Consider the following 16,625-nt stretch of genomic DNA (forward strand, 5'->3'; position numbering starts at 1 on the left):
AAATCATCTGCCCAATAGTTTCCTAAAGCTGAATTAGGAATATTTTCCACTTCCAACCTCTCCTGTGCTATTCTGCTCCACAGCACTGCTTTTTTATTATAGTACTGAAAGTATGACACAAGAGGAAGTTAGTATTAGATTTACACACTTCTAGGTTTAATTGAAAATCTCATTATGCTTGTTGGGCTTTATTTTTAGACTCAAAACTTTATATTATGCAAATAGATTTCAATCTGCATTTTCAAATTTTTATTTCTCAGGGGTGGTCTCTGTTTTCTTGTTTATAGATCCTTTGATTCTATATTTTAAAATCCCTGACTCTTTAATATATCTTGTATATACTTCAATATACCTTAGTCAGGAAGGCTTTGTATGGTATTGAGATTAAATTTAGCCAATTTACAACTTTTTTTTTCTATTTCTAACAGCCAGGCTACTTGCCCCTATTAAACAAAGTTTAAGCAAAAGGTGAAACAAGGATTCTACTGCCTGTAGGAACAGATGTGCAAACAAGCTGCTACAGGGCATGCCAGGGTGTGAACACAGCACATCACATGCTCTGCAGAAGCTCTGCAAGCTGTTCCTTCTCTAGTTTGTTATGACCTCTTGCTGCACCAATCTGCACTTTATGATACCTTGTTAGCCAGCAGGAATTTGTGTACAATATGTATTTATTCAGGCTACGTGACCATGCTGGGCCCTTTGTTCTTAATATACAACATTATTTTCTTCTGGGAGTTACAACTTTCCAATATTTTTAGATAGCAGATGGATCTCATATTTCAACCACACATTGCAATAGCCTACATATATAAAGAAACTTGTAGACATCAGAAATCTCCTCGTGAAGAATAAATACACTTTAGAAAACCCTTCCAAAAGAAAAAAAAATCCTTGAAACCGACTCTCTTTTGGGTCGAATTTTTATACTTTGGTTCCTTTGAAAATCTAAGCATTCAGCACATACTTAATTTTAAGCTTGGGAGTGGTCATATTAAAGTCAATGAGGGGAAATAATGCATGCAACGGTTTTGCAGAAACAAACTCTTTGCACCATTAGGGATTTTTCTTGCCTTTCTAAAAAAATTATTTGAATGGCTTTAGTAAATCAATCTATTTATACTGTGAAAATATGACACCCTCTGTACACCAATCTCTCCCTATGTCTCCCAGAGTCTGTCCCTGTACACAGGTGTGTGCACACAAACACAAACTCTTCCTGTGTGCTGACTGGCTCCTCGTGTTGCTTGAACAAAAGGTAAAATGATGATTTGTTAGCTCATCAAACCTTTTCTGAACAGGTATCATTTTTCTCTGAGTTCTGGTGGATATGTAAATACTGTAGGTTCTAAAGGAAACAAATGCCAGAGGCACTGAGGAAGGTGTGTTACATAAAACTAAAGCTCAGAGAAAAGCTGGGAGGCATCTGCAGCACCCGCCCAGCCCAACTGGCTGAGCTGAGTAACTTGGTGAGAAATGGAGAGCTGAGGGCACAATAACACATCAGCACAAGTGCACTGCCAGGGGATTGTGCTTTCTAAATACAGTGATGCATAATGGGCAGCCCGAGTAGGAGGTATGTTTAAATTCCTGAAGAAAGCTGTCCATGATCCATGCCTGAAACTAAGTATCCCGCAGTACCTGAGATAAATATGCTGCAGACTGAGAAGGAAATGCATTTTGAATTAATGTATAGATGTAGCCTTCACCTTGGCTTCTCTGAAGTATAATTTGCCCAAAATTAAAATAATATACAAAAATTCTGTCCTGTGTTACCATGCTCATTACATCTGCATGGAAAATACACAACCATTTTGAAATGTAATTTTGGAGGTCTGATGTTAAAATCACAATCATGACACAGCATACTGGAAAATACATCAGGGGTCTTAAATAGATGAATAATTCTAAAAAGACATTTTCATGCTTCTAAGATACCTTACAGTAGCTTCTGGGCTCATTTCTAAAAGAAGTGATTACTTGTGATGAACACAAACCAACTATTTGTGTAGGATCTTCCATGTAAGTGTAAGATATAACCTGAGATTTCAGTCTGACCTCTGAGAAGTTGAAATCAAAATGTAGGGGTTTACTCTGGAAACTTTTATCTTTTATTTTATGCAAAATGATTTTTCCAGATTAAAATGTCTGTTTCAGATTGCTTTGTGACTACACATTCCTTGCTTTTGTTTAAAACATCTTTAGAGGCTTTTGCAACCAAAATATAGAAATTTAACTTTAATTAAGTTACGGGGAACTTTGTCTATAAAGGCAATTGTTTATAGCTTTAATATATACTTCAGTCATTCCAACTTTACCCTGAGGAAATGTTAATTTTTAAACTTTAATGTAACTTTCTCTGTTACTATTTCTGCCTTATTCTCAATTCAGGAAGGTACTTGGAATACCCTGCTAAAGTAAATTCCATAGTAGTTTAAGAAGTCTACCTTCCTTAAGAGCTCTATTGAGGTACCTACCTAAGTAGTGTAAATTCCTATAGAGTTTATATCAATTTGATTAAAAAATCTAAGTGTTTTGATAATAAAATTTTTGAATTGTTTTGCTCGCCTGTGCAGTGTGATGATAATTTTGTTAGACTTGTATTTAACAATGGTAATATATTATTACATTTATCTCACTCTTAAAATGACATTTACTGTGTAGCCTTAGGTTCCTCCCTTCACCTTCTGTTTTCCTGACTGTAAACCAGGAGCAATAACAGCACAGCCAGGAGTCACACACAGCCTCTCTGAGCTGTGCAGAGGGGCTTTGATGGCAGTCAGGTCATCTCTAACCTATTCTTCCTTCTGGCTTTCCTTTTGAGGCATAATGAAATTTCTACAGGAATGTTTTATATTGAATACAAAACTGCACTCCTTGCCTAGTATCAACAACCACCTGAAATTGCTATGAATGTGAATTCTACTCAGAAAAAAACACAAACAAAACTCTTTTGAGATGCAGGTAATGTTGGGGCATTAAAAGAGTGCCCTCCTGACCCCTGCTCATGTCCTGAGGCAGCAGATTGGGTTACCTGGTTTCATTGCCTTGGCTTGGATAACTGCTCATAAAGTTACAGAGTTTTAAAATGCCTGCAACACCACCTATTTCCACGAACACCTGCAGCTCTGGTTTCCATAGGCCAGTTTTAAATTCAGTAGAGAAATATTTCTTGTCTTTACTGCCTTTCTTACTAAGGCTCCCCCTAATTTCATGTGGACAGAATGGAGTCCTACCAATTTTGTTAAACACTGCAAAAAAGCAATTTTTCATTTCCTGAACTTCCTTTTGTACAGATTAAAATCCCTTGCCCTTATATAATAATACAAAAAAATTAATGCTGTATTACTTATTTGCTATCTTGTAATCATTAATTACACACCCAGAGTTAGACTTTAAACAACAGATTTCAAAGATAATAAATTGTTTCAAATTAGTTCATGCTACAGAAAAGGAGATAAATCCTTAGTTTTTTTTCTGGCATTGGATCTTTTAGTTATTACTGTTTATTTAATACTGCTCTTTGAAGAACTGAATACACTATGTTAATCAAAATATAGGAAGTTTCTAGTTCAAGAGGCTTATCTTTATCTTCTGATCAGAGAAATGAAATTGGATTTCTTGTGGGTCTTTTTTGCTTGTCTGTTTACCTTACAGCAAAGTACTGATCTAAGGCACATTTCTACATCACAGTTACAGCCTTTACCTGTGATCAGAGGTACATCACCTTTTTCCTTAAACAGGAGTGATGGGAAGCTACTTTGGGGAAGGGGGAACCAGCAGAAAGAAAATGAAGTGGCTTTGCCTCAAGCAGCCAAGGTGAAATGCATGTTTACACTTACCCTGAAACCAGGGAACTTCCCTTCCCAAGCTTAGCAAAGCCATACTGCGTGTTTATTTTTGCCTATACAGGTGAGAAATGAGAAGGGATTTCCCTGGCACAGAGAGCAGTGGAGGTGGGGTTTGGAGGGGTTTCTGTTTGCTGCTGTCTCCCTGTGCTACTCTGGCAGGCTGAGGAGCTGGCAGTGAGCTCCCCTGCCATGGGGCTGGCCTGGCTGCAGCTACCAGGGCCACCAGCTCCTAAAGCAGAGCCCCAGCTCCTGAAGAAATGGTGTTTCCAGGCTGTCACACACATTGAGGAACCCAGCAACTCTGAGAGCAGCTGAAGCACAAAAAGGGGAGTTATGTCCCCTGCTGTAAGGAGGAATGGGAGTGTGAGGAGAGCATAGGACAGACCACACTGCCATAGGTCAGCCTGGAGTAGAGACCTGCTCACTTCCCACAGCTCTCTCTCCCACAGGGAAAAAACACAGCAAAATGCTCCCTGTTCTTAAACAGCTTCACTGCTTTTGGTACACTTTAGCACTCATGGATAACACCAGTAATATAAAAGATTAAATTACAACACTACCCCTCTGTGAAATTATCAGTGTGCCTAAAACTATTTACCTGAGTTGAATTATATAGCAACAAGGAAACAAGTGCTCTATAACCAATGCAATATGAATTTGGTGCTTGGGAAATGCATAGCTATGTTTTCAAACATATGCCAAGAATTTTTCTTTTCTTGCTCTTGCGCTCAAGATGCTGAATATTTAACTTTATTCAACCAATGGTATTATGAAATGAAATTAAAGATACTATCACATGGCCAATCCAACAGTTACACTGGGCAATTTAATTGTCTGGTTAACTCAAGCCAAAGTTCAGTGACCCACAGCAGGTGAAATTCTCAGTGCAGAGTGTGATAACATCTTTGTGATCAGAACAGCGTATGCTTTCCTAGCTCTTGTGCTCAGAGAATTTATGTGTATTTCCAGTGGTTAAGAGATGTAATTTTCTGTATCTTGGAAAGAGAAAGTATCTTTCTGTGTATCAAACACAGAAAAACTGTGCTAAGAATTGAAGAATCAAAGGAAGAAAAAGGCTGGGATGTAGCAAAAATATTCTGAAGCTTTTATATTATAATTCTTCATTTGTAATATTAAAGGAATGTGAGTATTAGTGAAAAAATAGTAACCTTGAAATGTTAAAGTGTAATGACAATGTCATTTTTTTCTAGGAAGCTCCCCCACTTTTTACAAAGTTGCCTAACTAAGCCATTACATAAAATGGCAATTGTGGTTTATGGGCATTATTCCTTGAATAATTTGCATTTTCCTGTTCTTGTTCTTTGTGTTTCCATTGCTGCTGGAAATGTATCAGGTCCCTGAGTGCACTAATTACTCTTAATGACCCTCCACTCCACAGACCCTGCCTCTAGGCCTGGAAATACATATAAATTCAGGCCTGGAACTTCACCCCCTACTTGACCTGCCTTGTTGGATTGCCTGGTTGAGTTCTGCCCTGGCCATGCCTCTGCTTGGCCATGTACCTTGTTAATACAGGTCCTGACCTATGGACTGACTTCCTGACATGACCCTGACTGACCACTGTGGTCCTGCTTGGTCATCACTGGCTGGTTCTGATTTTCATTTTAATTCAGCTGTCAAAGAACAAAATAAAGTGTGTAATGTAAAATAGTTGGGTTTTAGAGTAGCATTTGAAACAATATGGGCTTAAGGTCCTGAAGAGCAAGAAAGAGATGAACTAGACCATTCTGAAATGAATGCTTAATATATTATTGTGGATTTTTATGAACATTTCTGTCTCAACGACCTGAACCTTAAATATGGTTCACAACTGAAACAATTAACAAAGTATTTCATTGCTTGTTTCAGTGATTTCCAGAGTATTAAAATTAAGCCTAGCTTTTTAAAATGGAAAAGCCACATGGGGGCAGGAGAGAACAAGGCATGTTAAAAACCTGCACAGCTAAATGCTTCCCTCAGATTTAACTACATAATGTTCCCTTCTACAGCACAGCTGAAGCACTGTGGCTGTATTTTTAAATCTAACATAACTCATTAGTTGCAATATTTAAAAAAGTGTCCATGACTTCTAAGATTCTGATACTACTCACCAAGTTCACCAGGAATTATACAGTAAATGTTAATATTGCAGTGGCTTTTGAAATTATGTAGTAGAGTTAAGGTATTGAATCTGCAGCCTGTTTTCAGATTGTTTACATTGTAAAACATTCCCATAGCATCAGAGATGCAATGACTAAAAGTCATCTTCACACAGTTATTTTCCTATCGTGGCTCTTATGGTGACACTACCAATGACAGTAGACATTGATTGTGATTTGTGCTTCAAATTCACAGTTCTATGAAAATTAAATATTTAGCCATTAATTTTTTATGTAATGTGTTATACCATGAACAGGTCTGCTATGCAAAAATGAGAAGTCTGATTTTTCAGTTTAAGATCCAGTAAGAGCAGGCTAAATTTCTAATCCTCCAATTTACAACCATCTGGACATACCCTTCACTTGAATCACAATACACTGTTTGTAGGTGTCTCAGTGCAGTTCACACTGTTTCCTAGTTAACCCTAGTTAGCCCATGGAAATAGTGATGCACTTACCTGCACACAATGTTGGTACCTACACAGGTGCAGCCAAAACTGAAGACTGACCATTAATTTTGCAATCAAGATATAGTTCTGATAGCTGACTTCTAGTAGATAAATAATAAGTGGGTTTTGCTGTTTAGTTTAAGAGCTGTGACTCTTTAACCTGTATTTGAAGACTTCATGGCATCTTTTTCAATAATTCCATCATTTAAATCAGTGACTTGACACAATCCATATAAATAATTTTCTTCCAATCTGAACATTTCTTGACCTTCAATCTATTTTAAAATGTTGAATCTTACTAAGACCTGTCCACATGATTTTTAGCATATTTGATTTAACGGGAAAGAAGACACAAAGAAATTCAATAGTATACAACTCTCTTATCTCCATACCTAACACAGCAAGAACTTTCTGAGGACTGTAAACAGTGTTGTAAAGTTTCTGAAATCCTGGTGTCCCTCATCACTGCCCTGGTCACAGCCAGCTTTTAATGCTAACAGGAGCAGCATAGGCTCCTCACCCTCTCAGAGGACAGGCTTATGTCTCTCTAAACTCAGGTTTATTGGATTTTTTTTCTTAAACATTCTGAGCACCAATGTGGATCAGACTGAGAAGTTTTCTAATAAGAAACTGTTTCAGTGATTAACTGATTTGACAAGAAAGCATTCACAAAAATCTGAAATTGTCTTGCAACTGCATAGTTTTCACTTCCCTGTCTGCTTTCTTTCTATACTCAGCTTTCATGGCTGAACTTCTCAGTTTCATTTTAAGTCTATATAATTCTTAATAATCTTGACTAACTTATTTCTCATGTCTTTCCACTCAAAAAAGCCAATAGCTTTTCCTTTGTCTTCCCTTTTCCCAATATATGCAGAAAAGAGAATAATACAAGAGCTGTACACTAACCTGTAGAGAAAACCTTCACCACTGTTAATATTTGCTACTTCTCCATCTTCTGAAATATTTGTTCTTTATCAGACTCTTGCTTGAATGAGAAAGAAATTGGATTCCTATGTTGTTTTTGTGCCATCTGTTAGCTTCCAGGTTCTTTTATTCCATTCATCCAGGCACTGCAGGCAAATCTTTCATTTAGTCCTGATAATTGTAACCCCAAGAGTTCCATAACTGCAGCCTTAACTGTCTTTAAAATGTGTCTTTTGCTCTACTTCTTCCTAGAAAATGTTCTGGAGCTTTAATTTTTTATTTTCTTTAATATACTGCAGTTGCCCTGTTTCTTCTTGCAAATAAGGATCTCTGATTTCCCTTGTGCTACTCCTTAAATTGTGAGTAGCCTGTGAATATTCACAAAGTTCCATTGTTTTAATCCAGGCATCTGTTCTAACTCTTTTATCATGATGCTTGCAGAAACATTTTGATGTCAACAGGCAACAAATAGTGTAAGGCTGATGCTTTTTCTTTATGTCCTTTTCCATCCTTCTTGTATATTGGGTTTATGAGCCAAAAATTCCTCAGGCTTTCCTTCAATCCATTTACTACAACACGAATTCACTTTAAGCAGCAGGATCCTACTACAGTAAACGTGAAAAAATCCTGATGTAAACTCATGGAATGTTGACAGCAAGTTTCAGGCTGGGAAATACTGAAATGTTGAGATAATTGTTAGCAGATGATTAATTTTTACAAATGTGAGAAATTCAAAGTATCTGGTCACCTCCTAGTACTCAGTGTTCTAAGCAGTGTTGCACTGACTCCACATGATGTTCCCTGTACTTCAGTGTAGTCTGAGGAGATTTCACTCAGGTGACTGAAGTGGCTCTCCCTTAGCTCAGCCTTCTGCCTTGCTGTGTCATGAGAAATAGCTGGACACTCTGAAATCACAGAGCAGACCTCATAAACAAGGGTAGAAGGGTTAGGAAGAATGAAAAAAAAAAAAAAAAAAGTGGAACTCAAATGACATGAAGCCTCTATTTTCCCAGGAGAATCTGAGTGTGTCTTGAGTTACTAGGAGGTCACTATTTTGATCTAGCTTGAGCAACAGATAGAGGTGAGAGCATGTTAGCAATGACGGAGTGCAAAATCTGGCTGCATTGCTGGGCCTGATTTGTACCTGCTCAAGGAAGCAGCAGACAACCAAGTCATCTGCTTGTGTTTTTAGGTGGACTCATGGTCCCAGTTACATGACTGTTGTGCTGACAAAAAATACTAAATCAGTGAGGATTTTAACTGTGCATACCAACTGCAAGAATTAACTCTATTTACATAAAAATGAAATTAGTTAATGTTGCTGTTTTAGTGTGTTCTAATACTTCTCAAATTGCCTTCAAAAGAAACACAGTTCTTAGAGATGACTGTCTACTGGACATTGAACCAAGGCCATCAAGGAGAAATTAAGAGGGATAGCTCTAGCTCCTTGATGGACCTCCTGATGTACAAGGACTTCAGTACTGTGAGTAAAAAAACAGTGGAGAAAATGTGAAAAATTAATATTGAGGCACAAGATTCACACATGTACTGATAAAAAGGAAAATAATGGTCAGGCAGCTTGTATTAAAGTTTGCCTGGGTGTTTTCTCACCCTGTGAGTTGAGAAATGCTTGACTCTTTATGGCCTAGAAGTTCAGTTGCAGGGCTCATGTGCTCATCAGATAGCAAATCTCCTGGTCTGTTCTGTGTTGTTGAAGAGTGAGTGATTTCTATCTCAAGAACAAATTGGGAAATACAGCTTCACTTTTTTATGAGTAGATAACTGAAACTGCTGTTTTTTTGTGAGATAATGTCACATTGCTATATTGAATGTCCTATTGTAATTAAAAACCATCAGAGGGTGAAAAAGAGTGGTAGGTAAAGGCTGGGGTCAAGTCTAAAGGGTTTCATCTGTTGCTTAGTTTTTGCTGCAAACAAGATCTTGCTAAAGTTTTCTTTAATTTCAGTGGAGTCCTGTTGAAGGAAAATCCTCTCTGCTGTGGACTTGTCTCCTATTCAGGAGAAAAAATACTTTTTGATAAGAAGCAGGAATAACAAATGCATGTGCAAAGTTTAGAAAAATAATCTTTCATTAGCAGCTAAGGATTTTACTTTCCCATGTTTATTTCAGTTTACAAGCTAAATTAATAAAACTTAAATATCCTTCACTTCAAAATTCAAAATTATTCAAAATTTCAAAAATTAATGTCTGGTTAGTATTTGTAATTTCTTTGTAAAGATGAGTAATGTAGCTATTAGCAACTGTCCAGAACAAGGAATATGAAATAACAATATGCTTTGTAATCAGTAGTTATCTCACTCTTATTACAAATGATTGATTAAAAAATTTACAAAGCAAGTGTAAAAAATGTTAAGCACAATTGAAATAAATTAAACTTCAAAAGCAAACACTTGATGCCATGTAATTTTTCACAATGAGTTTACACATATTCACAAAACTAAAGCCCTTGCAAACACTAATTTTATTGGTTTCCTATGGCAAAGTCCACTATTCTATAGGAGAAGAAAAATATAATTATTTTATTTGCAAGGTGAAGTTCTTCTGATATGACACACTTTTGTACTACTACCATAATTTTCTTACACATAAAACCAATAGGAAGGATGTCTCCTTCCTCCTCACCTGAGCCTGATCCAATTCTTCCACAATTTAATAGACATTTTGGAAGCTTGACTTCTTTGAATCAAAATTTTTGAGGATACTCAAAGTATATATATTTAATATATCAAACTGCCAGAAGTATGCAATGTGTTTGCCATCAGATACAGCATGCAGTCTGCAGTGATGTTTGCCATACAACACAGTTCTCACACTCCACGTTGGACTTGTTCAAACCTACTACCCCGAGATAATGCAGTAAATGAGCTTGACTGTGTAAGCAACCCTTATTACTTTCAAACCTAAATATAGTAATGAATAAAAAATAGCTTTGGATTTTCCATCAACCCAGAAGAGTTTTGTGTCATTAGTACACTTTAAAACCATTCTTAGCCATATAAAGAATTTAACTTCTTAAAACTCTAGATTGTATAATGATTTTTGAACATGTAACAACATTTTTTTTCCTGAAAAAACCCTTAGTTTTATTGGTTTCAAGCTTTCAAAGTTTCTTTTCCACATGCAGTTCTTCTCTGTTTTCTGCACACAGATTTTCTAGAAATCAGAAATAGTTTTAATGGAAAGTAACAGTGCTGTAATTCCTACAATTTTAGCTTTTAGCCACCTTGTTGATGTTCTCAGCAACAGTGAAATAGTGCTCATTTCATTATGTGAATAATAATTTATGAACTGAACAAGGCTGTTAATGCCAATTCTTATAAAACACACAAGAAAAAAACAAAAAGCTTTTCTTTCTCTACAGCTTTCACGGGACTGCTCAGTAAATGAAACTGAGAGAATGAGGAGAAAGGACAGCTGAAGAAATGACACAGATTATTCACTGAGTTCCTTGTTAGAGATTTTCTGTGCCTGCCAAAGGATCTTCATGTTTGGCTACAACCAGACTTCTTTTCTTGTCTTCCTCTGTCACAGTCTGACTGATCTGTTCAAACAGCTTTAACATCTTGGCAAACCTCAGGTGGTTCTGAAACCTTCGTGCAGCAAAAGCATAAAGCAGAGGGTTAATACAGCTACTGATGAATACAAGTGCTCCAGAGATGTACGCTCCTTTGTCTACAATTTCTTCCAGTGCCAAAGACATCACCTCATTAGAGAGCTCTATTTCAATTGAAATGATATCCAAGATGTTAAAGAGGTGGTGAGGGAACCAGCACAGAATGAAAGCCACCACGATGCTGGCAATGAGACGTTCCGATCGCTGCTTGGATTGGAATGTCATTCTCCTTATTTTTCTTGCAACACACACATAACAAGTGCAAATAATTAAGAAAGGGATTACAAAACCTGCAAGGGTCTCCAGCAGAAGATAGGACACTTTCTGTCTATTGGAAGAGTAATTGCGACACGTGCATAGAAGTCGACCGTGTGTTTCTTCTGTCTCTTGAAATGGAATGACAGAAATGCCAAAGGCAACAGACAGGAACCAAATGAGGAACACAATCAAAGACATTTTTTCTTTTCTTCTGTATGTTTGAATTGTGAAAGGGTAAAACACAGCCAGTAGCCGCTCCAAGCTGAGGGCTGTAATCAGAAATATGCTGGCATACATGCTGCAGTAAATAATGAAAACCAGCATTTTGCAGAAGATGACTCCAAAAACCCAAGAGTCAACAAAAGAGTAAATCCAGATTGGTAAAGTGATCAGTACAAGGACATCAGCAATGGCCAGGTTCAAGATCAGCAGGACTGAAAGAGATACTTTCTTCATTTTTGTACAAACAGTCCAGATGACAATGCAGTTCCCAGGGGTGCCAATTATAAATGACAAGCCCAGTATTATGCAGACTACTGACCTCACAATATTCCATGCTGAGTTGTCACTGCTTTCCTCAGCTTGACTCATTCTGGAAATTCTTCCGTTCTTGGTTGCTCTGTGCTCTGCTTTTATTCTGCAGGTGTTCGTGAACTACTTGAAAGTTCTCCTCTAACTGATGTTCTGAAGGCTAATGCAGACTATGAGCTCACATCCTCATACTCACTCTTACAGACATCTGACCACATGTGGCAGTTCCTGTTGTTTAGGAGGATGGGTATTTTTGCATACAAAGCAAAAGTAAAAATACAATGCAGGACCTGACTTTGCTGTTAGTTTTATATCCATTGTGCTTCAGCAAATTTTACAGCATGTTGGTGGTGCTTCTAAAATGTCCCTATTTAAAGAAATGTCTTACTGTTTTGATATTACTGGTCTAATCAACTGCTGTGAGGAGAAAGAAACCCTTTTTATGCTATTCTATTCTTGCTCCTGTGAACAACTCAGCACTTTATTTTATAAAAACAAAAACCAGAGGGGTGGCAGGTAAACTACAAATGGGCATTATGTTTGGCATGAATTTAAAGCACAAAAAATTGTGCTTACTACCTTCATGTCATCTTTTTTAATTCAGCAGAAAACAGTCAATCATATTTTAGAAATACCCTGGCATAAAGGAAATCAACTGTTTGTACTGTACTGGTACAACAAAGTGGGTAGGAGTTGTATTTCTAATTCTCTGGGAAATTGCAGTTCTTCACCAAACAATAACCATCAGAGTATTCTGTCTGGATGTAGATGTATAGGAGAAAATGCTCCATGTCAGAGAGAAAAGATATGACTACATTGAGAGAAAAGATATGACTACATTATTGTCCTGCTGTGCCAGCAATGAGCTATGACTTCTAGAATTTTTCCTAGGAAACTTGGTAGTCAGTGTAGAACTCAAATCCTAAATGAATCATAAGTTCTTCAGAGCCTGGCCAAAGAGTATGAAACTATTTTGTTATCCTGATTTCAAAACATCATTTGAAGTTCATTTCTAAAATGTTAAAGGAGGAACTAGAACAGCAGAGCCAACAGAAATATTCAAGAAGTGGAACTGGAAGGGTATTTACCATTTTAAAAAGTTCACAGAAACAAAGGAGTTATTTATAGCTTTCTTAAATTTAAGAATGTGATACAGCTTATTTCCCTAATTTTACAAACCTGGCAAATGTAGTGCATAGTATTAAGTCAAAAAGTATTTTTCATCATGGGAAAAGGATTGTAACATCAGCACCCCCAAAGCAGCTTAGCTGGTTTTGCTTTTGTAAGAGTATAATGAGATCAAAAGCAAATCCAGAATAACCCCACTGAAGTTAAGTATTATATCTTCAAAATACTATTTGTGTAATACAGATTTTAATTAGGATTTAATCTGATACATGATTCCAGTTCCTTTCATTTTTAACTGCATTCAGTGAATACCGGGTTGGGGAAAAAACAAAACAAGTTGTTTGTATTCTGAAGGGAATTTCTGAAAACCACGTGTGAAAATTAACTAACGGGAGGAAGTGCTGGGCAGGGTCTCTTCTTCCAATAAAATCACCCATACACACATTACTTCTCCAGAAGTAACTTCATAGACTATTTTAGTTTATTGTCAGTGGCATTTCTAGATTGAACTAAGTTGCAGATTTTTATTGGAAAAGGACAATCAAGGAGAGATGTCCAGTACCTCTTGTCACCCAGTGCTGCAGGGACCATCAGGTTCTTTAAGTAAAGTCAGTCTAGATTATGATTGTTGTGTCACACACTGATTATCAAGACTTTGACCTGAATTGCAGAGGGCTCAGGTGACTAAAAGCCTACATAACCAAAGACTTTAGATAGTAAAGAAAGCTACACTGATTACTAGAAACTCTGCCTAACTGAAAGCTGGGATAATTGCTAAAAATCCTGTGTAGCAGTAAGATACACAAACTGCTAGAAATTGTAGATAACAAAAAGGTATGCTCTTAGGTAAATTTTTATGTCATAATAAGTGCTCTAAGTGTAGCTGCAACCTTGTGACCAGTCTCAATCTACCAAGGATTCCTAAAAGGAGTTGTATGTTCTGCACCATTGTGTGACACCTCTGTAGGATTTTTTTTTTGGTATAAATTTATTTTTGGTGGAAAAGGTGGAAAAGAGCAGATGTCTGAACAACCATTGGTATAAGTATAGTTCTAATCCAGTAGTGTATGGATGTGGTTGAACTTCTGAAGCATCTGGCCTTACCTTTTCCAGAAACACCTTTCTCCACTTGAGTTGAAGTTTGCTTGCCAAATGGCCTCTGCTTTCAGCTGTGTCTTTCATTTAAGGAAGAAAACAAACGAGTGTCTCAATTGCAGCCACAGTCTGGAATTTCTGTTTCAGAAAAATCCCAGAGAAGTGTTGAACTGCTAAGATTTCCTTGAGTAAGACTCTGAAGCTAGGCTATTAGACTAAATATCTCAGACATTAGAGTTACCATTAGCTCAGGAGCATGTTCCTGAACAGCTCTATGTGACTGCTGGATCACTAAGGAAACTTCAGACTATAAGCTGAAAGCATCTGTTATTTATCAAATTTAAATTAGTAGAACACAAACTTTATAGGCAATTTACCAAATATTTCCATTAACGGGGCATAATGTAGCAATATAGTGTAGTCAATAACTGCTAAAAACAACAGTGGCTAAACAATTCAATATCTTACTCACTCTAGTGGCCACATGTGGGTGGGCTTTTATGCATTTTGATTCAGATCAGAGAAGCTCTGGTCTACTTCATCACAGCAGTGAAACTAAGCTGCGTCTGTATGTTTCAAAAACAAAGTTAAAATTTTTTGTCTACATGCATATTATATGTAGGGCAGTAAGTCAGTCATCAATCCAGGAAACTTTCTGTAAGTCTGTTACTTTTAGCTTGGCAAATAACTTCTGAAAACTTTCCAAGCTCAAAAAGTCAATGCTACTGCTATGAAACAATTAAAATAGAATTTGCTTTGCCTTAAATATCAGGTGTGTGCTTCTCTCATTCTTCAAATTGTTTATTTTACTCTGAATGAATGCATGAGCTTCCCTCTGGTGGATGTTCTGTAATTTACACTACCACTGAGCATTTTCAAACAGCTGTGTTTGCATCCCTAAATGTAAATTGTAATTGATAATTGATTTCTACCTCTTGCATATTTATTCTGAGAAACAGAGTTTCACTTCAAAATGCTAAGAGACTCTGGGCTAAGAGTCTCTGCTCAAAGTGTATCCATCCTTCCATGCCATAAGTGCCTCCCTTGTAAGGATTTACAGAGTAGCTAATACATGGCAAATGGCAAATTCACAATGCGGAACTTGTATTTGGAACTCTACCAAGAAGACTTTTAAAATCCTCTTTACATTTTGTCTTCAGAAGGATCCCCTGGATGTTTGTCTAGTAAGTGATTGTAGAATAATAATTATCAAGTATCATGTATCTACTGAGACACTGAAAATTATGTTATAACCTCATTTATTTTTAATGTGAAAGAAAAGAAGTAACTAGTCTGAAACCCTCAGTTCTTCAGCCACTGCATGGAGGTGTATTAGAAGGATTTGTACAAATGTCTTATAACAAACTCAAGTCTATTGAGGGCAGTGTGAAAGTGCCACTCTTTGCCTTGATCAGAGAACTATGGGCTACTTCACAGCTGATCTAATTATTGCTTTCTTGATTGCAGGAGGGGCTCCTATATAAGTGGGATTTCAGGAGAATGTGCAGTAGCTAATAAACTCTCTGCTCTGCAATTACTGCAAAGGGAAGTGCAGAGTAGGAAAAGACACACACCAGACATTTCTATGGTTTTGCAGTGTTTGTGGCAGCAGCCCATGGGGCAGCAAGTACAAATAAGTATACTCCCAGGCCTGCTTCATCATAGAGTAAATAACTTAAGGAAGAACTTGGGATCAGTTCCAGAATGTATTAAAAGATGTGTACTTTGCACTAAAAAGTTTGAAATATTCCGTGCTGTGAGCATTGTTGTTAATCAGTACCCTAACATTATTAAAAATTTGTATGAGAAAAGATTTCCTGCTTGTTATGTTCAGGGAAACTTTAGGATTTGTGGCAGGGAAGTGCTTCCAAAGCACCTGTTGTGTGTGCATCAGACATGTTTACATATTGGTACCTGTCTTGCCCTAACAGACTGATCACTGGCAATCAGAACATGTTTCCATGGTGAAAATCACAAAGGGATATTTTCCTTGTACAGACATACCAGGTGCATTAGATTAGAGATGTTAATTAAGATTGTGCAGAACTGTATTAATAATTCTGACTACAAGCAGGAATGTGAATAACAATTATGCAGAGATAATGGAAAAACTTATAGACACCTTTTCTTGACATTATGAAGGTATAGAGTTTTAGTGTCCTGTTACAGTAAAAGCTTTTGAACAGTAAATGTATAAATTTGTTACAATTTAAGGCAAGACTGACCCTTTCTGAATCAGCTACTACTAAGTAGCTACTTGTACACAAACTGTTGCTGTCCAAAATCCTTAAGGATATAAGCATATCTGGCACTATGGTTGCTACTGAGTAAATCAAATACGCAGTTTATATGCTCTTCCTTTTGAGAAATAACTTACAGATGACAAATACTGCTTGGATGATTTGCTGCCAAACAGGATTTGATTTTTTAAAAAATTGTTTAGCCAAACCCACTGGCATTTCCACCTCGTTTACTGGGATTGCACATAAATATTATTTTGCTATATGATCAATGTCTCTTTTTGTTATTCAGCAGTGACAAAAGAAAGTGTTTAGCAGAGCATGTCTTAGTGAAGGACCTGTGATTAAAAACCCAC

The 16,625-nt window shown here is 36.9% G+C and overlaps 1 protein-coding gene across 1 annotated transcript; it reads right to left on the reverse strand.

The window, feature by feature from the left end:
* Positions 1-9,482: 9,482 nt before the first annotated feature.
* On the reverse strand, positions 9,483-15,405 carry LOC103816812 (C3a anaphylatoxin chemotactic receptor-like). Its single transcript, XM_009090840.4, has one exon. The coding sequence runs from the start codon at positions 11,864-11,866 to the stop codon at positions 10,856-10,858; it is 1,011 nt and encodes a 336-aa protein (XP_009089088.2). The 5' UTR covers positions 11,867-15,405; the 3' UTR covers positions 9,483-10,855.
* Between the last annotated feature and the right edge of the window lie 1,220 nt (positions 15,406-16,625).

This window comes from Serinus canaria, chromosome 11, assembly GCF_022539315.1.
Source record: "Serinus canaria isolate serCan28SL12 chromosome 11, serCan2020, whole genome shotgun sequence".
NCBI lineage: Eukaryota > Metazoa > Chordata > Aves > Passeriformes > Fringillidae > Serinus > Serinus canaria.